We start from the raw sequence: 25,415 nt of genomic DNA on the forward strand, positions 1-25,415 counted from the left end.
TTCTTATGTTATTTCTTTAAGAGGCAAATGTCTGATGAGAACTTGTACTGGAAGCGTGCATTTTGCTCAAGATAATGCCTTACCTCTGAATTGACGTGCAAAGAAAGATAAAAATAAATTCAGGATAAACTAGTAAAGAGGTAAAAAGTCATTCCCTAATCAAATTATACCATGGAGAACAGGAGAAGAATAAGATGGACTTGCATAATTGTTCTTTACAAAATGGAAAATTATTGATATCCAAAAATTTGCAGCCCAATGCTTTGTGATGTGCAAATATTTCCAGTCCCAGAATTCCTGCACTATGCTTTTAAGTCTATTACTTCTGTCTAGTTTCGACTTCCAACTATTAATCACATTACTCTTTAGAGGAGGATCGAAGGCGTATTTGGAGATGACCAAATTTCGCAGCTCCAGGTGAAGAACCTTCAAACACATATGGTAAGAATCCAGTGGCAGCTTTGTATCTTTGCTGAATCTGCAGATATGAAAACATGAATGCCACAACTATAGAAACAATTGCGAGAACTGCATACAAACAAAATGTGGCTCCTTTATTTCAAAGAAGAGTATCTCAGCAACCGTATAAGAATAAAGCTGTAGAAAACTACCTCAATAAGTTGTTCATTGCTTCTTAAACAGTTCCTCCCGATAACACAAACAGTTCCACCGGAACCTCCACCAGTTATCTTTGCACCAAACAAAGTCCCACCTTCAGATTCTGATGATTTAGAGTGCTGCATTTCTTGTACCAAGTTAACCAGCCTATCTGTCCCATCTGACCCAAGACCACAAGCACTGTAACTGAAATGACACTGCAGTATGAGAAACACTTGGTCAGTAAACCTCTATAGAGGTAGATATTCAAATTGAAAGACAATTCTGCAAAGGCCAATCCAAAAAGAATCTGCTCTAGAACAATAACAAAGACATGAATCAAATGATATACCTGATACATTAACTCTCCAAGAGCAGATAGTTGATAATTGGAAGGTGCAGCTGACAGTAATGCTTTGAAAGCCTGATAGCAATTCATACATATTTCAATCAATTGTTCTCATGATGAATATGAGAAATCTAATAGTATCAGGAGATAAAAAGCGTAATCTGATGTAGAGAACCCGAAGCCTTGCCATTCAGACAAAAAAATGATTTGAAAAGAAAAATTCAAATAGTGGACCTTGACTCGGAAGTTCTCATAGACGGGATGCCTAGTGGGTGCTCTCACAGCATAATTGCGCTCCTTATCAATTGTAGTTACAGAATCATCATGATCAACATACTTCTCCACAAATTCTTGGCCACATAAGGACTCTGGAAGTCTAGTTGCATAAGTCCCCTCATATCTGAAATTAGAAAATATGTTAAACATAGCAAGTAGAAAACGACAGAACCACAAACTATATATGAGTAACAAACCTATGAGCTGAAAGGTTGCACAGGTAATCAAGAGAAGCCTCTATTTCAAGTATATTCCTTCCATCTTCATCAGCATCGTCAGGGTTGAACCCATTGATTTGCTGGGGAGTGGAAAAGTTTGACAAGGAGGATTGTAACTCCATAGACGCAGCGGACTTTATTATCTTCCTACCCATAAAGGCACCAACTCTAACAGATTTGTAGTCTGAACCACCAACACTGCAGCAAACTCTCATAAGTACTCGGAAAGAATGAGAACATAAGGCCAAAACATATATCTTAATTTGGTCGAAATCAGCAGGGAACTGGATTACTCTCCAGCTTAATTGGTTAAATTGGTAGGAATGCGTGATTTTTAGTTTTAGAACTCCTGGTAGAAGTCAGCTTGGTCCATTCTTAAACATACATGGTAAACTGGAAAAACAAATAACGACATATGGGTATATTTGGTTTCTTGCTCCAAACTTGAAAAAAAAAAAAAAAAAAAGGCAAACATTCTTGATCAGCTCCATTTGAAACGTTCTTGAGTTTAATCTATTTAAGAACATATTCCGTAAATAGATATGACCAGAACTTTTAAATATGGATGAACAGACAGTAATGTTTTACTTTAGATTAAAAACAAACTTGATGGAGATAGAGACGGTTAAGGGAAAATACCCATTGGGAAGTTTTACCTGTGTCGTATTCCAGAATCAATTCCCCAAAATCGGATGGTGGGTGGTATGTCAACAAGTCCTAGAACCTCAGCAGGCTAAAAGAAAAAAGTGAGTGCTAATTCTGATTTCACGGTTGGTCCCGTTAACAATGTGAACACATTGCACAAAAATTTGCTGAATACCTGACAAACCATAGCAAGAAGCTTGTTGGCCTCTCCACACGCAGAAGCCATCTGATCCATCACTCCACAAGGAGCTCCAACAATATGATTCTCCACCTATTTAAGAGAATAAAGCTTGAGTTGGGAAGGGACGTTTTACCAATCCAAGAAACAAAACGAAAAAAATGGAAGGACAAAATGAGAGAAGTACGTGCCTTTTGGCAAAGCAGAGCCAGATGTCTGGGGTCAATGTTCAATCCTACAAAATGGACATTTGTGCAATTCAGTCTTCATTTAACATAAAAAGAAATCCAGAAACTGTTAATTTTCCATTTCAAATCAGCCAGATCTTCCCAATTTGAGATCTTTTCCATGAATTTGGAAGTAGAATAATGAATGGCACGAATTTTGCTAATCACCTGCCCATTATTCAAATTTAGCATTGATCTAAACAAATTTCCAACATATGAATGCACAAAAAGAAAATGTAGGAGAACGAGATCATCAAAATCCCTAAAGTGACTACTGAAAAATAATCAAACTATGTTACAGACATTTGCGTATTTTTGTTAATGGTAGTTAGCTGATACAAACTTCAGAATGATTGGGCAAAATTATTCGTTTTTTGTAGTACCATGAGCAGCAGCAACAGCAGTCATGGTGGCCACTTCTATAGCAGCAGAAGAAGATACACCTTTACCCTCAGGAACACCGGAACTTACCTGTGTAATCAGGTCACAAAAAGACTTGCTTGGTCAGATGAAACCAGCATAAGGCAGGAAAGAGGATACTGTAGTTGTACGAAAAGACCCTCTTATTAGTTTATGACTGACATAAATGAAGTGTTAAAATAAACTATTTTACGATCTTGTAAATATTGTGCATATCATTAAGGACCAATTAAAGAGATTAATTCCCTGTAATCGTGTATTTAGATTGTTTACCTTTCCTTTCATAGTTCATGTATTCAATTGTATTACTTAACCCCAAGTAGTCGACGGAATAATGTACAGTGAGTTTTTCCTCTTCTTTCACATGGTATCATAGCTAGACCAATCCTGATTCTTGGTTTAATCAATGTTGGACTTGCATGTTATATTATTTACACTCCAGGTGTTCAATCCTGGCTGTGTGGGGTGTTAAAACTCCAACAATGGTTGTGGGATGGCCCAAGGTCCTTTCTTAACAAACAACATCAGCCTAATGAAATGTTAAAACAGAAAAGGTAATTACTACATCCATTTAACTTGTGAAAGAAACAGAAAATCGCCCAATCCAATATCTGTCTGTCAATGCTGATACAGTAAAGGATATCACATGTCTGTCAGCTGATTATAGTAACTCTAATTTGAAAAGTGGTTGTTTCGTCCAAAAAGGCCACCCTGTTTAGATAACGGGAATTTGCTTCACATTTGGTTGTTCTTATTTGTTTGCAGATCCTAGGGGCTTAAATCTCATAATGAATTTCTAAAATTCACTCATTAAAGGACAGCATTTCTTTCTTCGGTGGGAAGATTCTTCATTGCCTTGAACAATTTGGTTAACCTTCTTAGGTTCATCCATATAGATAACTGCACTCTATAGAAGACTAAACTGAAAAACTTGCTGAAGGTATGACCATCGGAAAGGCTTACCAGAATGCTAATGCTATCCTCAAAACGGATGCCTAATTCAGTCATCATTACCAGAATTGTCCCAGCAACATATGCTGCCCACCTACAGAGGATGCATCATAGTTACAAACTGGTGGCATCCTATTAAAAGCAAGAGAACTAATACACAAGGGTTCACTCACTTCTGGGCTGGGTCTCGGGCAAAATAATTATATGCTTTGTCATATGTAATTGGCTGTCCATCCTCCACAAAATCAGAAAGGTCCATATCGAAAGTTGGTCCACGATTACCTAATTCTGAGCCAAATGATACCTGGATTTGAATTCATCAAAAGTAAGCCACAAGCTCCTATGAGCAAAATAGAAAATTAGAAGTTGTAGCTGGAAACTAGAATGGTGTCAAAAGTACCATGAATGACAACAGAGGTTAAAACACAAGCAAGCCAAAATGATTTATTTGTTAGAGATTTTGTCCCCGATATATACATTATTGAACAAAACTTTTTGACTTCTCAAATGCGTATGTAAGGCACACCCATTCATATAGCTCCTATTTTCACCCCAAAAGGCCCCAGCACATCAGAGAAAGACCAAAGGAAAGAGAGAACACAAGAGTGATAATTTCAACTTATAGAGATGAAGAGGACAACGTGGAAGGAAAGGAATCAAAGATGCTCTGCAAACAAATGCAGCTCCATCCAGAACATGAAGATGAAGTGCTTAGTTTTGTTTTATTTTTGGTGTAAACATGAATATATGGAAGATCATGAATCCTTTGTAGATGTTACAGGAACCTTGTGAACCAATGGAATAGGAGACAGATCTATAGCCTTTTGTAATTACTTTGGACTACATATACTTGGTTCAATTTTTTTTTTTTTTTTTTTTTACAGTTGTTACCAAAAAAAAAATAAAAAAAATTAGGGCTTAATTGAAAATTATTTCATCATGGCTAAAATGTAAAACTACTTTCAAACTGTACACCTGAGAATAACAACTTGCTGCTTCCTGATGGCAAAGCTATGTTTTTGCAATTATTTAACAGAAAATTGGCTAGCAAGTACACCCACAGCATTTAAAACCATCACTTAAGGAATTAGGATGGTTGTGTTTTCCTGATAACGCGATAGATAACATGCAATGAGAATATCCAAAGAATTAACGATACTTACAATTTGAAGTACAGCAGTGGGTCCATCCTTGGGCTGCCTTGCCTGAGCATGTTTCCACAATTTTTGCTTGCTTGGATGGTTTCTCTGAATCGCGACATGGCATGCCTCCCTCGTGGGCATCTGTAGAAGAAAATGATGACAACATATTGTAAATAGGCAGCAATGATACAACATGATGACAATGCCTAAGAAGTACTCCTTCCGCCCCAATTTCATCATTTGCCAAATTTGACTTGGCATGAAGTTTCAGAAAGAACGGAAGACAGTTACAACTTCTGGTCTAAAACAAGCCTTCAACATTTGTGTGGCTATAAATCATCTCATTAATAAAATGGAAATTTTAAAGTTAAAATTGTTATTAAATATAGAAAGGTGACATTCTTTTGGTAGAGATTAAAAAGGAAAGTGTGCCACATAAATTGGGACAGAGAGAGTACCTCCTCTAGTAAGCACACTTTCATATGAGGTAAACACACTTGGTACTCGGTGGAGTAGTCGAGGTGAGCGCAAGATGAACCACACACCCCCGTCATTAAACAAAAAGAGGTAAACACATGCTTTAACAGTTGTGAAAAGGAGCCAGAAGGCTCTAGCTCTGGTGAACGAACCTCACTTAATTGAAAATTTGACAACCCTTAAGCAAGAAAAAATAACAGAGCTCACTAGTGACGGAAGATATTCAAGTATGCAAGGGTAAACGAGTTTGAAAATTTATATGAGGTGAGGAATGCATTCAACAAGTCACAACAAAAAACTAGCATAAATTATTCCCCAAGCATAAATAAGGAAAGTGTATAAAGGAAAAGGGAACTATACCTGTAGAACTAAACTACCAGAATAGTCAGCAATTCCTCCCATTACGTCCAATCTTCCGGGTGCTCTTGAAACAAAAATCTCTTCCTACACGACCAAACATTGACATATTTCCTTTTCTCAAGACATGCAACAACAAGAACAGAGATGCAATATAGAAGCTAGGCTCTCAATTTGAAATGATATTCGTGAGGCAGACCTCCATTAAAAAACAAAAAAACACTGATATCTCATATTCAAGGTTCTAACACATGTATAAGGCTATAACCTGGGCACATTTCCTTATAGACAATCCTGAACCTGGTAATTTTGCAGCCTTCCAGAGTTTTGTTTGGACGTTTACACAAAGTACCATTACAAGCTAATTTTCCTGCAATGCTATTATGGTATCTTAAATGCCAACTTACCTATCGAAATTTCCAACACTTGAAGACACTAAATTAGCAAGAAAGATTACTTTGGTAAATAAGTCTTAATCAATAACGTCAATAGTGAACCCTTACCATTCATGTGGATGCACACTTGAAAAGTTTACCTGCAGTAGTTTCCCCCCATCCCTCGTTCAGTTATATCAAAATGCTAATCATGTGAAAATTTCCTTCTAATGATTCTTATATCGTTATCAAATTTATAAACTAGATATCTCATACAAATCCCCACTGTGGGATTACACTGGGTATTTTGTTGTTATTGTATATTTCATACGAATCTAAGAAATCTATGCAGGAAAATTTTTACACTGAATGAGACATACCTCCCAATTGAACATTGCAGCAGCAGCCAGATGCTCGCGTGTTTGGAGCTTGTTATTATTTTGGGGACTACGCGAGGACTGTATTTCAGCCAAGCTCTTCAAGAAACCAAGTGTATCCGGGAGCCCTTGATGATCACCATGAAGAATTGCAAAGCCATCACTTCTGCAAAGTAATTTAGGTGAATATTTGATAGGAAACATGCCTAAGAGTGGCTGTAGGAGACATATTAGACCAATTAACTTGACATAAAGACAAATAGATAGGAGTTCTTATTCCAAAAAAAGAAAAAAAAAAGACAAATAGATAGGAGTTAAAGAATTTACTGTCTTGTAAGACTGCTATTATCAAGAACTTCCTTATTTGGCGATTGAGTGCGTGAACTTAGTTCATTTTGCGCAAGTGAATACCATTCAGGGATAGAAATATCTTTCCCAGTAATCCTTTGAAGCTGATAGCCAAGGATGATAGCATCTCCCAGCCTCCTTGCTCCACTAAGCTGAAATGAAAGTGACGTATGCAAGTTATCAGTAGGGGAAAAGATATTGTTATATGCAGCTCTTAACATTCTGTTTTTTATCCACTGAAGGGACCTAAGGTCTGCCCACCATGATTTATTGTCCAGTTCACAATATTTTTTCACATATATTCTATGTTTGCTAATTTATCATATGATAGAGTTGATCTTACTTAGTAAAATCAACATAATTCTTTAGAGTTCAATAAAACATTAAGCAGAACTGCAGAGGTTCAATATACGCCAGAACCTGATGCCCAAACATCGTCTTTTTGAGATGGTAAAACCCCAAACCCCCTGCTAGGATCCTAACAGTGGTCCTTTTACCACTGTCACTCTATTTGTGATCGAACCCCAACTTATGGTTGGAGGTGGATATCATTATCACTAGGTTATTCCTTTTTTGTCCACAGATTCCAACATCTATCCTGCTGACACTGAAGAACAACAACAACAACAACATACCCAGTATAATCCCACAAGTGGGGTCTGGGGAGGCTAGAGTGTATAAATATCTTAAATTTCAGAAGCAAATCATCAAGTTAAAGCATGATCGGTGGATATAAAAATTCATTTATAGGCGGGAGACCAAAACTTCTGCTCGATACTTTGGTTCAAATAGAAAATGATATCATGGCGGAAACCAAATACTGAGCTATCTTATAATAAAGATAAGGAAAGATGCATTTTGGAGAATCTTACCCCACGTGAAGCGTGATGTTTTCCCATAGCTGTATCTTGAAGTATTCTAGCAGCCACCTAAAGATCCATGAAGCAACAGATGAAGACGAATGCAATAACAACATAACATTATTTCTTAATACCTACTTAGATTTGAACACTCCATTAGGAAAAAGGAAATTTAGTGGGTAAGAATAGATACTCTACACTCAAAATAGTATGTTATTTCAATCTTTCAATAGAATTCAATAATATATGTGTAAGCAACTCAGCCCAGTGCAACGTCTAGGAGACAATGAAACAGGCTATAACTATCAAACTATTTGCTCTTTACGAGTTTCTAAGAGACTTCAAAGGGGAGGTTTACAAGCATTTTCTTGCTAGTAGCTTGCTGTGCTACATTTGAGTCTAATGATCATACAACCATTAGCATGTTATGGCATCTGAGTTCCTTGTATGCAATTAAACAAAACAGGTGTCAATCCTTCTGGTGGAGTGCAGCAAAAGAGATCAAGATACCAGAAATACACCTCCATAATAGTTGAAACTTGACAATGATGAGAATTGAACTCTTTCCCCTACAGAAATTGAGGAATACAGAACGTACTGCAATCTTGAATTATAAACAAAGTTCTTGTATGGGAAGACTGCTCCAATACATTATGACCATAAGACTTAGAAATCTTAGAGATGAAAATTGTGCAACGAACCAAGAGTCCATATTGGGTGACCCTTTTAATGGCCATTAGGGTTAAGACATGATACAAAAGAAGCTAAAGGAGTTCCTCAGAGAACATATCAACAAAGGCTGCCATGTGAAATTTTCCCTAATGTCTTTTAAATAACTTGATGGTGCCCAATATATCTCTTGAACTACAACGACTATAATCGAGGAATCAACAAACTAATTCCTCAAACATGGCATGATGGAAGGAGAGAATCCAGAGTACCTATCTCAATATGTCATTGATAAGGTACAGTGCTGAAATAAACTATTAGACACGCAAATTTTGAGCATGACGTGTGTTTTTCAGGAACTGCATAATTATTCAACTAAGAATACAACCATAGATATCAGCTGTGGTGATATTCTCTGTGTAGTTTCCTTATATTCATCAGAGAACAAATTGAATCAAACTAACAGAATGATGCAAGGTTATTTTCACATTTGCCACATTATCTATGATTTTGTAACATCTTTTGAGCTTTCTTGTTATAAGCTTATGAAGATCCCTATCAAGCATATGAATAAATGTTCTTTTTTTATGTGGTAAATTCAATTCCTCAACACTACGAACCAGGAGCCCAACAGTTGTTGTCATTTCCCTTTTCGCTCCTTCATTGGTGACTTGAACCCAAATTATGGTTGCGATCCTTACCAGTAGGCTATCCTTCTCTTGTCGTCAAGTGCACAAATAAATGTAGCATAATTCACCATCATCAACATTTGATGAGACAAAGTTCTTAAATAATTGGACAATGATTTTAAATAGGGATACTCCCTTCAGCCAAACTTAAGTACCGGCAGTAGCCCAAATACACAAAACCCATACACTGATATGTATATTATACGAATAATATATGTATATATACAAAACCTATACATTTGCTGGCTATTTTGTAAACTAGATCACCCAAAGGTATTGGGCTGTAATTTTCCCTTTTAAATATGGCACTTGTCTATTTTAGTGGTGCAAAAGTTACACCACGCAATGTACTGAAACAAATTCTCCACGCTTTAAGTTCATAGGTAGGACAGTCAGATGCTTTAGTGACTACATCCACTGGTGAAGAGTAAGTGGATACTAGTTTCTTGTAATAAAGTTTGTCTTTATGAATCCAGCATTTATTGAAAACTCGCTTTTGGTTATCCACAGAATGAGTTATTCAAGTGTTTCTTTGTCAATAATTACTAACTATAGTTCAAAGAGAGCTGTTTACTTTGCATGTGCTGTGTTTTGAGAATATTTGAACATGAAAGAGAAAGCAAAGATACCTCGCCACCATTGATTCCTCCATCGTAGCATGGTTTCAGTGTAACAGCACGTTCAATATAGGGAGCCCAGCGTCCAGTGAGCAAATCCCTCCGGATCATCTCTACACCAGCTTGGTAATGCTGCGTTGCATCGTAATCATACTTTGAGTAAATCAAAGTTATATATCAATTACAAAACAATAACCAATGCATGTACCTCAATCATATTCCTCAGGAACGGTTCCTCATTAAAATAATCTCTGCGTACAAAGACAAGTGGCACCTTGTATGCCAAGGCTTCACTTGTTGTGCCATATCCAACTTTACCTGAAAGAAAGTACATGTTTGATATGAAATGTAGTCATACACAGAAAATTATATTTTCAAGCTTACAGAGCTTTAACATTCCCTACCGAGCATGACGTCTGAAGCTGCAATAGCGTCAGGAGTGTAAAAGTCTTTCGGAAGTTTTACAAAGTTAGAAGGCATCTCCTGATCTTCAGAAGCACCACAGACCTTTACCAGCAACATAGACCATATTTTTGCATGAAGCTCTAATAGATTTCAGAAGCAACAGCAAAGTGGAAATTTAACAGCGGATTACAACAACTAACCAAGCATATCCATCCTTCAGGTAGATATTCCTTTTTCAGCTTCCATCCAGCAGGCTGCATGTGAAAAAGTATATAAGATTGTTATCAAGTGGAAATGTGACGCTTGGTCTCCTAAAAGTACCTCTGATATTTCTGAACCTCCAGGAGCATTAGAAACACCTTATAATCCAATCACTTATTCCCACAATATCTAGTAAGATTAACTAAACTACACCACCACCCCCTGTCCATAAAATGGCAGCAAAACCTAACGCAAAAATTATAATTTGAAGTATCAAAACCTATCTTCCAAGTATTCACCGACAGAAAAATAAGGCTTGAGAAATTTGAGAAGACTAGTCTCTGGCAAGAAAATATATCAAACATGTTTAGCATTCCTTTAAATGAGACGTTTACCTGTCCACCAAAATTATAAATAAGGACTTTTTGGTTGTCTAGAATTCCAAGCTCTTTCCGCACCTGTATCACAAGAATATATTAACCACATGAAAAAATAGGCACATGTCAAGAGGGTGACTTAGGATTGTCAGTCACCTTTTCCCGAGTTTTGTGTAACCTTCTCACAACAAGGGGAACATCAATTACATCCCGGAAAGCAGGCACTGCAAGGAGTTGGTTTTAACAAACAGCAGTACTATGAGAAATGGAAGAAAAAAAAACTGAGAACAGCACATCTATTCAAATGCAGTACATGCATGTTCAATATTGACTCCAGAACCAAAACAAAGCTGAAATGAGAACTGAAAACGGGATAAAATCAAGCTGCATAAAATAGTTGAAAAATGGAAATTACATACTTGGGCAGTATCCTGGCAGACGAATTACAAACTCACAGTGAGAATAATCCTGTGCAATCTGGATTAACATCATTCATCGGTCACATTGATGTTAGATTTTCGAATGGAAATCAGATCAAAAGCAAGGATTAGAAGTATGTATCACATGAATGTATACTACTATGAAAATCACCCATAGCAATGTACACAGACAAACAGAAAATTTTAAGCAGGATGTTGGTGCAGGGAGTATACAGAAGTGTAGAAACAAAATACTTAAATAGACTGTTTTACAAGTGATTAAATAAGATAAACTCAAAGTGAGTACAGTTCGATGGACTAAAAAATTTGGGGCATAGCAACAAATCGAATAGAACTCCTTAATAAAATCCCATCATTTAGCAGGTGTAATCGATAAAAGCTCAAAAATTCTTTGATAAAGTTTAATACATATTCCCTCCATCCAAAATTATATTACTCTCTTTCCCTTTTGGTTCACCATTCCACAAATAACATTTTATACAACCTTCGCAAATCTTAGTTAAGATCTATTTCTCTGTTATTAGATGCCTAAAACATGGCATACCATGGAATTAAAGACAATGTAAACATCAACAACAATTTGAAATGAGAATAGAGGTGGAATATATTCTTTTGATTGTTCAAAATAGTGGAATATATGACTCTTGGATGTTACTTGTCAGAGAGACAAGTTGAGAATGAGAAATAATACATTAGAATTTCTGAAGTCCAAATAAAGAGGACTACAATTTTGAATCACAACATCACAAGATATTAATATGTTAGTACTAAATTCATGACATTTTAGATGAATAAATATATAGTAGCTTCAATCTCCTACCCGGCTGTTTGATGGTTTTTTTTTTGGTGAAGTAATTAAAATGTATTAGAATGGCATCAAGAAGATGCAGAGGTTACAACTAAGCATAGAGCTGCTTCAAACAAGAATTAACATGAAGCTAGCTGAGCAAAAATCTGTAAACCAGTCAAAAGATCCAAAAAGATATCCCCTAAGACCCTACTGTGCTAGAGTTAGGGAGCTAACAAAATCCAAAAGGTTATCCACACTGTTTACAGGGGAGAAAAAGTGCCAACTGAAAAGAGTAACTAAACATCTAGCCTTAATGCTACTTATGGAAGTTGATATTCCATCAAAACATCTGCAGTTTCTCTCTTCCAAATACTCCAAAAGATTGCTGCTGGGATCATCCTCCAGATCCTTTTGATGGTCTTGTCAACTCTCCAGCATATCCAGCTAACATAAGCATCTTTGATGGAAAAGGGCATCACCCATTGGAGGCCAAACAAAGAGAAGAAGAAATACCATATGTTAGCTGTTATGGGGCAATGCAAAAGATGATTGACACTCTCATTGTCTTACAGAAAAAACATCTATTGATGAGAATGATGCCCTTTTCCTGAGATTGTCTTGAGTAAGGCAAGCCTTATGAAGGGCTGTCCATGTAAAACAGGAGACCCTAAGAGGTTGTCTTGTCCTCCAAATATGTTTCCAGGGAAAATCTTCAAGGATGCCATTCTGGGCACACCCAAACTTGTAGCTTTCTTTCACAAGCAGTAGACCCCTTGCTTGGTGCTGCCCCAAAGTAATCTATCTGAGATTTGTGCATATCTAAGTTGCATTCTTCAAGTGTCCGTAGTAGAAGAAGAAGTTCATTAATTTCCCAATCATTCGTTCCTTCAAGATTGGGCTCCAAGCATTGTCAACTCTCGACAGTAACCGTTGCTTCCTTGTTGGTAGCTATCTGGAACAGCCTAGGAAAGGATTCCTTCGAGTAGTGTTCCCAATCCATTTGTCTAACCAGAATCTTATCTTGCTTCCATTACCAGCTTTGAAAAAGACTTTCTCGGAAAAATCATCATGAAAACTGCTAATGTGTTTCCAGACTCCTACACCATGAGGTTCTCAATGGTCATGAGATCCATGCTTGCTTTGATGATGTCCTCCAATACCCTGTCTCATTCTGCCCATATCTCCAAAGCCACTTCATAAGCAAACTTTGCTATGCAGCTTTAGGTTTCTAATTCCCAACCCCTGAGCCTTGGGTAGAATAACTTTCTGCCATTTCACCAGAGAGAACTTATGAGTTTGGCTGTTACCTTCCCACAAGAATTTTCTCCTTAACTCTGTCTATCTGCTTCAGGACTGAACCTGGCAAAGGAAATAAAGACATAAAATATGTGGGAATACTATCCAATACACTATTGATTAGAGTGAGTCTGCCCCCATAGATAGGTACCGTAGTTGCCATGTAGCTAGTCGCTTCTCCATCTTTTCAATTACTCCATTCCAAATCCCAGTGGATTTGAAGTTAGCACCTAATGGTAGGCCCAGATAAGCGGGAAAGGAGCCTACGTTGCAACTTAGAATATCAGCTAGTTCCTCTAGATTGGGGACCTCATTAACAGGATAAATAATGCTCTTGAGCATGTTGATGTGCAGACCAGAAATGGATTCAAAGACCATAAGAGTAATGTTGAGGTTGTGAATTTGTTGACTGTCTGCTCCACAAAAAATCAAGGTGTCATCTGCATAAAGTAGATGAGAAACATTGACTGTGGTAGCAGGGTCTCTACCCACCTGGAATCCTTGAATCCACTGTAGCTCTTTGGCCTTTGCTAGCATTTGAGAGTCCCTCCATGGCCAAAATAAAGAGGAAAGGGGAGAGTGGGTCTCCCTGCCTTAGCCCTTTTTTAGAAGAGAAAAATCCAACAGGGCTCCTGTTTACTAATATTGAGAATTTCACTGTTGATATGCAAAAAAAGATCCACCTAATCCACCTATCTCCAAACCCCATTTGCTTCAAAATGTTGATCAAGTAAGCCCAATTTAGTTGATCAAAAGCCTTTTCTATGTCCAGTTTACATAGGATCCCAGATTCTCCACTTTTGAATTTCCGAATACTTCATTTGCAATCATGGAAGCACGTGATTTGCCTGTTTTTCATAAATGCACTCGTTGGCCAGAGATTAGAGAGCACACCACTTTTAATCCTCTCAGCTAGGGTCTTTGCCAATATCTTATATACACTACCTATAAGACTTATAGGTCTGAAATCTCTTAGCTCCAAAGCTCCTTTCTTCTTTGGGATGAGGGCAATGAAAGAAGCATTACAAGACCTCACCATTTGACAGTTCTGATGAAAGAAGTTGAGTGCTCCCATTATGTCACATTTCATGAAGCTCCATGAACTCTGAAAAAATGCCATGGTGAAGCCATCTGGTCCTGGAGCTTTGTCTGGAGCACATGACTTTAGGGCCTCTGAAACTTCCTGTTCATTGAAGGGTAATTCAAGCACCTCTTTTTTTCAGCAAGACGATAGTGGAGAGTCCCTCGAAGACCTCGAGGGGTCTCCATGCTTCATTCTCCTGGTACAGCTTCTGATAATAATCAAGAATACCCGCCTTTATCAGCCCCTTGTCTTCAATTAAAACATCCCCTATCTTCAATGTTAATGCAGTGAGTTGGCCATTCTTTGGAAGAACTTAGTATTCTTATCTCCTTCTCTCACCCATAAACATCCGGATTTTTGCCTCCATGAGATCTCTTCAAGAATGGCAATCCGTTGAATCTCAATTTTCAGATTAACCGACTTCAAATTCTCCTCTTCGTAGTATGACGTCTTTGTTCATTTGGTCTAGCCTTCCCAATTCCATAAGGCTTTGTGTCTTTGAGAATCAATCTTACCAAAAAACCTCTTTGTTCCATTTAGTGATGTCCTCTTTAGATGTCTAAGCTTCTGGATCGAGGACATAGTCGAGTGCCCAAAACAATGTACGAATTCCACCAATCTCTTACCATGTCTAGGAATCCATCTGATCAAGCCACATGTTCTCAAATTTGAAGTAAGAGGGTGAAGCATCCCAATCCCCACTTTCCAAGACAATAGGCTTGTGGTCAGAGAACACTCTAGGCAATGGAAACTGTTTAATAGCATTGAACATTTCACTCCACTCGGGTGAGATTAAAAACCTGTCAATTCTTGAGGCTTGGATAGGTTCCTCCCCTCTTGACCAGGTGAATTGAGCTCCTTGGAGAGGAGGATCAATCAATTCTAAGTCTTGAATGGTGTCGGAAGCCCAACATAGCTCTTGATCTTCTGGTGCAATTCATTCTTTCCTCCTCAAACCTACATACATTGAAATCACCTCCAATTACCCACAAATCAGACCACAGACCCCTAATAGCTGCTAGTTCAATCCAAAGTTCATCTCTTTCTGGGTTTGTGTGAGGCCCATAAACCCCTGAAAGAACCATTTAAAATCTTCAAAGAAGACTCTCAAATCTGCAAGATAGGGAAAAGACACCAGCTTCAGAGTCAACACAATTCCATAATCTTTTGTCCCACATTATCAGGATTCCCCCTTTGGTACCAATTGCCTTAAGTTCAGCCCAAGCTATCCACCTATTTCCCCAAATTTGTCTGATTAAAGTAGTATTCCATTCATTTATTTTGGTTTCAAACAGATGATGTCTGCCCCCATTTATGGATAAGAGATTTCAAGGTGCTTCTCTTATTTTTATTGTTAAGCCCCTGCACATTCCAGATGATTGCTTTGACTTTCATCTAGAAAGAACCTTGTGAGACCTGCCCTTTCCTTCTTTCCACTGCCCTCTTGAAGTCCCCAGGCCAATTTTTTTAGTTCAGCATCAGCTTTGTTCTTCCCTTTCCTAGGATCCCCATTTTTCAACTTTTGCTCTTGTATTTGTAGTTTTCTCCTTTCCTCCATTCTAAGGATAATGTCAAAAATTTCATGTTTGAAACCTATTACATTCACCCCCAAAGCCTTGCAAGCTTTCATCATTGTCAATTTCGACCATTTAGAAGTTTCCACCACCACAGGTGTATCAACAATTGGCAACTGCTCACCATCCCAATGCCAAGGAAGGGTAAGAAACTGTTGAAAGAGTGAGCAGTGATACCCGAATCTGACTCCTCACGAGGAGAATCTGAATGAAGGATGGATTCGGTTTTGCATGGTGTGACGGGCATACTGTACATGTCTGCTTCGTCGTCTGCCTCTAATTGTGAAATTGCTCCATCAGAAGGCTCCCAATCTCTAAGTTTGGATGCTTGAATTTCCAATGGATCAAGAGACCGCTGCCTGAGAAGAAGAGGGAGGTTTGGGAATGCAAGGATCAATTTTGGAGGCAGTGGCTCTCCATATTTGCGTTGCTCTGTAATTTCGTTTATGTCTGCTTCTGGTCGGGCCCTTGGAATAAAAGCCGTTGTTTAGATCTCTTGTGGCTTTCCCTTTGTGGGCTTTTCCTTTGTTGCTGCTGATTTTATTTCCCCTGTTTTGGGCCGGCCCATTAAGAGGTAAAACCCTTAATTTGTTATTTGTTATAACAGCCCCTGTGCCCTTCACGTGCTCCTCACATGCCAATTTCAAATTTCCTTCACGTGCGATAGTGTGTAAAGAGGACTCTGGCTCCTTCTGTCGTACAGTATTTTCTGACCCAATCAAAGACCCAGTGGATACTGGAGGGGACCGGATCTCCAGGAGAATCGATAATTCAAATTTCCAACCTTGCAAATCAATACCCAAACTCGCCGGAATCTGCTTGCCGGTATTCTCTATGCAGATACGAGCCCAGAAAAAATGGGTTCTTTCCTTCGTATCTTCGTCAACACCGATGAAGCCTCCACATTGATTCCCAATTTGTTGAAACGTATCCAGTGACCAAGCATTCAATGGAATCCCAAAAACTTTAACCCAGGTATTTTCCGACCTTTCTTGTTGAATAGAACTGATACCCGCGACCACCAGTCAAGGGAGAGGTGCCTGCCATTCCAGAACCAGTCCCCCGCCTTTACTCTCTCGCTGCTTCATGTCTGGAAGGAAGTTCAAAGAGGAATCGATTGTGGTCCATGGGGATGACTTTGAATCCAGCAGTGATTCCCCACCTGATTTGAAACCATTTATGGATGATATCGTGGTTTGGGCTATGGTGGAAAGGATCATTGAAGGTGCCTACCAGACTTCTGTGGAGTGGATGGCTTTCGAGAGTGTTACCTAGATTCTGGTTTAACTCTGGCCAGCTTTCAATGTTAGCAGCAGCTTTATAGGATTTAGTCATTGGGGCCGGTGGTGGAAATCGAGCCGGAATGTTGTTACCGAGAAATCGAAGGATTTTCTCTGCAATATCATACCAGCCACTGTTGGAGCTCAACTCTGGGATGATCACTGCCGCTTTGAAGGAACCATGCCAAACTTCTACTCTCACAAATCTGCCATGAACATTGTAGTTTTGATAGACCCTGTATAGGCTTTGTTGTTGTTTCCTTCCCCACTTTCTGTATAGCTTCCCTGACCCTTTTGATGCTTGTTTGAGGGCTTCGCACACCCATCTGAGATTGTAGGCGTCCATTGTAACTTTGCTTGTGTATCTCCTGCCCCTTTCGATCAACGAATACCATCTGAACTGTCTGTCTCCTATATTTTTAAGCTCAAAAGATTTATCACCAGAAATAAAGAACATTTTGTCACCCATGGTGGAAGATTCCGATGGTAGAGAGCCACCGGAAAGGGTCCCTCAGGCTCCAAGGGGCCTTTGGAATTCTACCTTGGGAGAAGTGCCTGAGAGCATTTTAGGCTGACTAGCAAGTCGAGTATTTTTTGCTGTTTGATGGTTTTGTGGAAGTTCTCTAATGAAAACGAAGAACCCGACTAGTGGAATATAAAATATGTAATATTTTTGTGTGGAATATATATCTGTTGAAGATTAGTAATCACCTGCCAAATTATTGAACGATTGTGATATCCAGCAGCCATGACATAATCAGCATAGATGAAATCCCAACTGCCAAAGTTTTAACAATGGAGAGAGACAAATTAAAAGCTTCCCATCTGTTTATATGGTGGTAATTTTTGCATTTTCAAGCAAAAGACAATATGATAATCTCATGCATCCTAGACGTAAAAAGAAATTCTAAAGGACTGAGCCAGTATTCTTTTCTTTCACCTTTCAATATAACAGAAAACAGCCACAGAAAAACTAACAATATCAGTGCAATAATTTCCTAAAGTAATTATGAATGAGCTCATATAATTTCATCTATCCATTTGACGGAGAGTTCCTAGTGTTGATTTTTTAAATACTGGAGTTATCACAACCCATTCTGAAGGCACCTAACATGTTAATCTAGAGATGTAACTGAAGAGTTAAAAGACAAGAAAATACGTGCGGATAATGAATTGGTTATGAAAATGAAGATAATCACCTCAAAAGCTCGTCAACTCGGTGACACTAAATTAATCATCCAATGAAAGAGATGATAATATTATAAGTGATCTTAATATAATAAGTTCTTCAAGACACTCTAGTGGAGGCACATCCAGAATAATGTTTCTATCCAACATCGATTGCAAAAGGGCAACTTTCTCATGGCCCTGTTCTCTCTATCTCAGAACTACACATGCTAAGTAGCAGAGATATAGACATTAAGGTCATGTAGTACATGGACGCATAGGAGGACGGGAATTCTAAAATTCTGGCAGACATGAGCACAGACTTAACAATATTTTAGTGCACATATTACGTATACAAGCTTTTATGAAACCTCAATGAACCAACAAGGCAAAAGTTGCAAAAAATATTCATATAGGCAAAAGTTGCAAAAAATATTCCTAGTTGTCTACAAAGGAAACACATCACTGCTACTTAAAAGCCTCAATTCCACCTTACTCAACCTGACATAGCTTAACCTTGATGCTCTCAATTTGATTAAAAGTTTGTAAACTGAAAATACATTGGAGGTTTACCATGAAACTGCCCTACTCCTCCAGCATAATTTAAGCATGGATATCCACACAATCCCAGCATCCATGAGTTAGTTAAGTACATTATAAAGGGATAAAACCTAAAATTCAACATCACAAGTTTGTTACCTGAAGTTTGTGCAGCAAACTGCACGAATTCCTGCATCAGCAGCTGCTCGGCATGCAACAGGAACTACATCTGAGATCTACTAATGAAAAATAAGAATTGTACACACTTCACGTCAGGAACAAACTCAAGGACAAAGAATAATGTTAGTATAATTATATCTAGCAGGAACTTATGCCCTTGTTATAGCCAACAAACAAAGGAAGTGCAGTTCTGTATTTATTTAAGAAGCATACGCCTTGTAAAAGGCCTTTAGACTCATTTTGACATGGTATCCAAAATAGTACATGTTCAACAGCTAGGCAGTAGTGTCTATTGCATTCGGACTTTTTATCTAAAATCTATTTCTTTTTTTAAGTAGAAATACGATCGAATTTTAGTAATGGTACTTTGCATGTTCAGGTGTAGGCATTTTATCAGATTTTCAATCAAGTCACTGAAGCCAGACATCTAAAAAAGTTTTGCTCTCTTCATTAACTTCACTAGAATGAAGTGCCAAATGTTTTAACTCTTCACGGCACTGCAATACCAAACAGAGCTTAAGTAGCTTGTACTAATAATCCATCGATGATTGGCTTTTCAAACTAGAAGTACAAAAAAAGAGCGGTACTCTGTAAGGATCATATTACCACTAAGTCAGCCTTGACAGATTTCAACCATTCAACTTCTGTGGCCAAGATCAAATCCCTGGGTAGTACGGCTGTCTGGATATACTGGAAAAAATTTGAACAAGTAGCACTTTCAATTAAAATGCCTGATACGAAAAAATCTGACGAGTAACTGCTTCCATAGAACCGTTTGCCTCATCATAGACTAAGTGGCCCACCTTTTCCAGCGAAGCAAGACGGTCAACTGTCAAAGCATCTGCTTGAACAGCTCCACAGTCCAACAGAACCTGAAACACTAAAATCTCATCCTTAGAAAAATTAGGGTACATGCACATAAGCTTTGCCGAAGGTCAGAATGCTAGTGCCTAAGACTTTCTATATTAGAGGGAAAATGTTAAAGCATATTTTTCCCTTGCCAGTGGAGACTGAAAACAATCCACTAACAGAAGATAGCATGTTCCAGCTTATACACCTTAACCGATTTGCTGAATAACAGTATATCAATTTGCCCTTTTTTCTCTAGAAAAGTCCAACAGAACCTGAAACACTAAAATCTCATCCTTAGAAAAATTAGGGTACATGCACATAAGCTTTGCCGAAGGTCAGAATGCTAGTGCCTAAGACTTTCTATATTAGAGGGAAAATGTTAAAGCATATTTTTCCCTTGCCAGTGGAGACTGAAAAACAATCCACTAACAGAAGATAGCATGTTCCAGCTTATACACCTTAACCGATTTGCTGAATAACAGTATATCAATTTGCCCTTTTTTCTCTAGAAAAATGTAAAAGCTGAGATCATCAAACTTAAACTAATTCATCCTTTCACATAATGTAATTGGAAAGGAAATTTTGTTCTGCAGCTCCACAGGATTAAAACACCAATACAAGTCCCTTTTTAATGCAACTCTTTGTTGATTAGTTCAAATCAGACAAGAAGGATGAAATTATGTTTCTTTAAAGGATGATATCGTGCATTATTAGCATGGCGATAAAGTTGATTTCATAAACAACAAGCATTTGTAATCCCCGATTCGCAAGAACCAAAAGCATCCAATCACTGCATACAATTCTCAGTTATCTTAACATGACTAACCTTACGGATAAAAAGTCCAGGCGACTGTGTCTCAATAGTATAAACATAGTCTGGAGCACCCGTAACCACATGAACTTCATGTCCTGCTTGAATTAGATGACGGACAACCTTGCATTACAAAATTTAAAATTAGGGATATTGGTAAAATAAACGAGTTAGTACTTACAAATTAATGATCATCGCAGGCAAGCTTCAGAGTTCCACAAAATAAATCTAAATGTGAGGGTATAGCAAAACAAAGAAAATAGAAGAAGTGGCTACTCCTTATGTCATCTAACCTTATGACATTATGAAGAATACTGAGCAAGCACCCGTTTGTCCTTAGTACATCAAAATGATGTCAATGTTAAAATAACTAAATTCCATAAGTAAAAGAGAAAAAGACTTCTTCTGAAGCTGACACATTGACTAGCAAGCAGAAAATGAACAAAAAGACCTATTCAACCAAGATTTCTTTAGTGGCTTGGTTTGCAGAGTCAGTTCTATCAGAGCGGCATAACATGGTCAAACTGTTCAGTAGTTCTTAGTAATGCTCCTCAAGAGTGGTGGACACTTGTATGCTCGATATCTAGGTGTTACAAAGATTGGCAGCGAGAGGGAGGTAGCTTGGAAAACATTTCTGATGCGTTTCTGGAGAATAAGGCCTTCAAGAAATAGGTAATTGTTTCAAAACCATGAGAGTAGGCATTATACAAGATCTTTATTTCACTAGAATTTTTTGTCTAAAGAGAAGGTACCTCATTAATTGTTGGAAAATTTGATAGATGACTGCGGTAAGCCATCTAATCGTTTTTTACATATATTTGACAGTGTCTTGGCAGTTATGAATGAAATGTTCTGACTTTTCCAAAAATATATATAAAAAAAAAACACCCATATAAAGAAAATACTATCCAGGAAGTTAACATAATGCAGTATGATCTCTACCGTCAAGGAACAATGTTAGCCATAAGAAAAGTGACTTCAACTGGTAGTAACCTACCGATAGATGCCTTCATAAAAAATTAGCAAACCATTCTACAACATTATACCTCTTGATTGAAATAATTATACATCTCGATTAACTACATGTTAATACAATAAACTAAACTATGACACCAAAATAAATGTCACAACATAAACCAAATATCTAAAAGATGTAATTAAAAAAGAAGATCCTTTTTTTCATTATAAAAAACAAAAGGATACTTTTTAAGACATGTTAAATAAGACACAATTCAAATAAAGAACACTAGGGGGAGAGAGAGAGATTTTAAGTAGACTAACGAATTAAGCAGTATTATCTTTTACATTACCGACAAGTCTGTGCTCTAATCTAGAGAGCCTTTAACTTTGTTAGAGTGGGTTAGAGTCCCACATTGGTTGGGAAATGGACTAGTGGTTTGCTTATATGGACTTGGGCAATCCTCCACTCTTGAGCTAGCTTTTGGGATTGAGTTAGGTCCATGTGCCATATCTTTACATGGTATCAAAGCTAGGTCCATTCACATTTGAGCTACCGGTCCACCCTCCAGTTGGGCCTGGGAGTGAAAGGGGGTGTTAGAGCAGGTTAAAGTCCCACATTGGTTGGGGAATGGACCGGTGGTTTGCTTATATGGACTTGGGCAAACCTCTCCTGTTGAGCTAACTTTTGGGGTTGAGTTAGGCCAGGTGCCATATCTTTATAAGCTTCAAGCATTGTATGATTTTACCGAATGTCTCCTAGATTCAACTTAATATTATGCTCTTGGGAGGCTTACGCTTCAGCTAACTCTTCCCACCAAGACTTAGGCAAATGAAAAAATTAACCTAGTTTCGCCTCTACTATGATTCACCTTGGTTCCCAACATTATACTTCCACTCTTCAGCCATCAGGCCACACCTATGGATAAGAACACTATAAAAACAAATTGCAAATGAACTGACTTTGACATCTAAGTGTAGTTTCTTTGTATTCTGAACGCAACCACTTGTTCAGTTTTAGGTTTTGCATTACCATATATGCGTTCTTAATAAATAATTCTTGAGCTCCATATATGCCTAGGCACCCCTCCTTTGTATTTTAGAACAGTATACAAATTCTGTTAAAGATACAGTTCCAATGGCTTATGTTCTTTTATTAGGCCATATGCTTGTTACCAAGACTCCCTGATAAATAAAGGAAGGAACTTTGTCTTCAACTAATTTAGGAACATCATCCAATTTTGCATACATGATCAAATTTTACAGTACCTTCTGGTAAATTTAGTCTTAAAATGGATTTGATCACATTATGCTAATAAGCACCCCCAAAGCACACACGTTTATTCATATTTTCCCAACGATATCTCTCAAAGTACCTTACCTAAAACTAATTTCTTTTGGTGTGTTACCACTTATCATCTATAACAACAACAGAGACCCGGTGGGGGTAGAATGCAGGAGGTATGGGATGTACACAAACCTTACCCCTACCTTTGTGGGGTAGAGAGATTTTCTCAGATAGACAAAGAAATGTAACCGACGTAGGATAAAGTCTACAAAGTTCACACATTATAACTCAGTACATAGACAGCACGGTGAAACAAAATTGGATCAATCAATTTGAACTCACTATGATCATTTCTAATTCCAGCATTGCTCAATCCCAATTCACAAAGATACATACTCACATTACAGAAAACAAAAAATCAACTACATTTCAAAACTATTACCAAAGAAAACACGACAAAAAAAAAAAAAAAAAAAAAAAGTACCTCAACAACACGGGTGGCATGACCAAATCCATGACCAGTGACATAATAAGCAAAGACAAGTGACTTCTTCTCTGATCCCACCATTCTTCAAAAACAAAAACGAAAAAAAAATCCTTTTTATTATATATGAGACCCTAAATGAATTTGCAAAGGGTCAAGTCAATGAAAACTCAAAAACCAAAAAATCTTGAAAAAAAAAAAAACCTTTTTTCTACCAAAAAATAATCTTTTTTATTATATGTGAGACCCCCCTAAATGAATTTGCAATTGATCAAGTCAATGCAAACTTAAAAACCCAAAAAAAAAAAAAATTGAAAGAATAAACCAGATCCAACGAGATTTATGGGACAAATGATTATCTGATTTCAATACTTATATATATACACACAGTATAAAACTGCTGATGTGTGTGTCTGTAATATATACTTTAGATTATTAGATAAAATTTGGATAAATCCAAAACTATCTGTTATAAAAGGTAATTAATTTAACGTGACTTAAAACGGAAAGGAGAAAAATGATGGAACAGAAGCATTGAGAATAGTGAGGGCGGGAGAGTGTGGGACTCTCTGTATTTGGTTGTTGGAAATTACAACTACTGGCACTTTTCCACGTGTACTTTTTGTTTTTTTCCTTCAAGTTTTGCCCTGTAATTCATTTTTCATTCTTTTTTTTTTTTTTTGGGAGAATAGCACTATATAAATTCTCCCTCTATTTCAATTTATGTGAACCTATTTTCTTTTTAATTTATGCCAAAATGAATGACATCTTTCCTTATTTGAAAACAAATTCACTTTATGAAATGATTTACAGTCACACAAATATTCAAGACTTATTTTAAACCACAAGTTTCAAAAGTCTTCACTCTTTCATAAATGTTGTGCCCAGTCAAAGGGGTTCACATAAATTGAAACGGAGGGAGTATATAGTACTCCATCTCAATTGAAGTGTCTTATTTTTCTTTTTAGTCTATACCAAAAAGAGTGTCTCTTTCTAAATTTAGTAAATTGACAAATTGACAATTCAAATATCAAACAAAGCAAATTTATAACCACAAGATTAAAGAACATTTTAGTACATTATACACATCTTCTCTCTCTTCTCTCTCCTCTCTCTTCCCACAATGGTAATATCTGACCTAACTTTTGAATTTTTCCGGCCAGCGACCACTGGAGGTCGCCCCAAGTAAGTCGGCAGCACCTCTCTCTTTCCTTTTCTCTCTCTCTCTCTTTCCTTTTCTCTCTTTCCCTTTCTCCCACTGCACTACTTCTCCTCTTCTTTCTCTCTTCCTCTCCTCTCCTCCTTCTACTACTTTCCACAACCACCGCAGACCCGTACCACCACTGTAGGGTTTGTGTGGTATCTCTCTTCCCCCTAGCCTTCTCTTTTCTTTTCCTCTTTTTTTTTTTTGTTTTCTTGTGGTCACGTAATACAGGTGGAAATTGAGCAACAGCCGCCGATGAATGTGATTTCCGGTGAACAGAACATTTTTCGGCGAACAAGAACTCCAATAATAATTTCGGCACCTGCGACCAATATAGTGTTTCAAAGAAGAATAAGCACTACTTAGCAACTAATTCAGGTTCTGTCCAGCCTGGAGTTGGTACCTCTGGCTATAGTTAGTTAATTTTTAAACTTCTATTTTAAGTTTTCTCCAAAAATATCCAAAGAGAGTCAAAATGCTACTAGGGGTATGGCATGTTAAAGTTTGTGTACAAACAACTAAGTAGGCGTTTGGCCATAGAAATAAAAAACTTTTTCACATTTTTTAGAATTTTGGAGTTGGAGTTGTGTTTGGCCATAGTTTTTGAAATTGTGTTTTTTGTTGAAATGTAGTTGTTTTGGTTGTAAAAAAAGTGAAAAACTTGAAAAACAAGTTTTTCAAATTCCGGAATACAACTTCAAGTTGTATTTGAAA

The 25,415-nt window shown here is 37.5% G+C and overlaps 1 protein-coding gene across 4 annotated transcripts; it reads right to left on the reverse strand.

Annotated features, from left to right (window-relative positions):
• Positions 1 to 187: 187 nt before the first annotated feature.
• On the reverse strand, positions 188 to 24,043 carry LOC132041076 (L-arabinokinase-like). Of its 4 annotated transcripts, none has more exons than XM_059431841.1 (30): positions 23,886 to 24,043; positions 23,498 to 23,582; positions 20,784 to 20,891; positions 19,909 to 19,977; positions 19,712 to 19,795; positions 19,085 to 19,161; positions 17,930 to 17,996; positions 11,174 to 11,231; positions 10,911 to 10,978; positions 10,773 to 10,835; positions 10,377 to 10,430; positions 10,176 to 10,278; positions 9,980 to 10,089; positions 9,784 to 9,903; positions 7,809 to 7,865; positions 6,916 to 7,088; positions 6,592 to 6,754; positions 5,841 to 5,924; positions 5,025 to 5,144; positions 4,035 to 4,165; positions 3,874 to 3,955; positions 2,874 to 2,961; positions 2,455 to 2,498; positions 2,261 to 2,356; positions 2,097 to 2,173; positions 1,420 to 1,638; positions 1,181 to 1,346; positions 950 to 1,021; positions 612 to 815; positions 188 to 478 (listed from the first exon to the last, which is right to left on the reverse strand). In XM_059431841.1, the coding sequence occupies exons 2-30, from the start codon at positions 23,579 to 23,581 to the stop codon at positions 359 to 361; spliced, it is 2,961 nt and encodes a 986-aa protein (XP_059287824.1). In that variant the 5' UTR covers position 23,582; positions 23,886 to 24,043; the 3' UTR covers positions 188 to 358. The 4 variants fall into 4 exon arrangements, with proteins under 4 accessions (XP_059287824.1, XP_059287825.1, XP_059287826.1 ...); XM_059431842.1 differs by lacking the exon at positions 23,886 to 24,043 and adding an exon at positions 23,823 to 23,842; XM_059431843.1 differs by lacking the exons at positions 23,498 to 23,582; positions 23,886 to 24,043 and having other exon boundaries at positions 19,909 to 19,985; positions 20,784 to 20,859.
• Positions 24,044 to 25,415: the final 1,372 nt, after the last annotated feature.

Source organism: Lycium ferocissimum, chromosome 12 (assembly GCF_029784015.1).
Source record: "Lycium ferocissimum isolate CSIRO_LF1 chromosome 12, AGI_CSIRO_Lferr_CH_V1, whole genome shotgun sequence".
NCBI lineage: Eukaryota > Viridiplantae > Streptophyta > Magnoliopsida > Solanales > Solanaceae > Lycium > Lycium ferocissimum.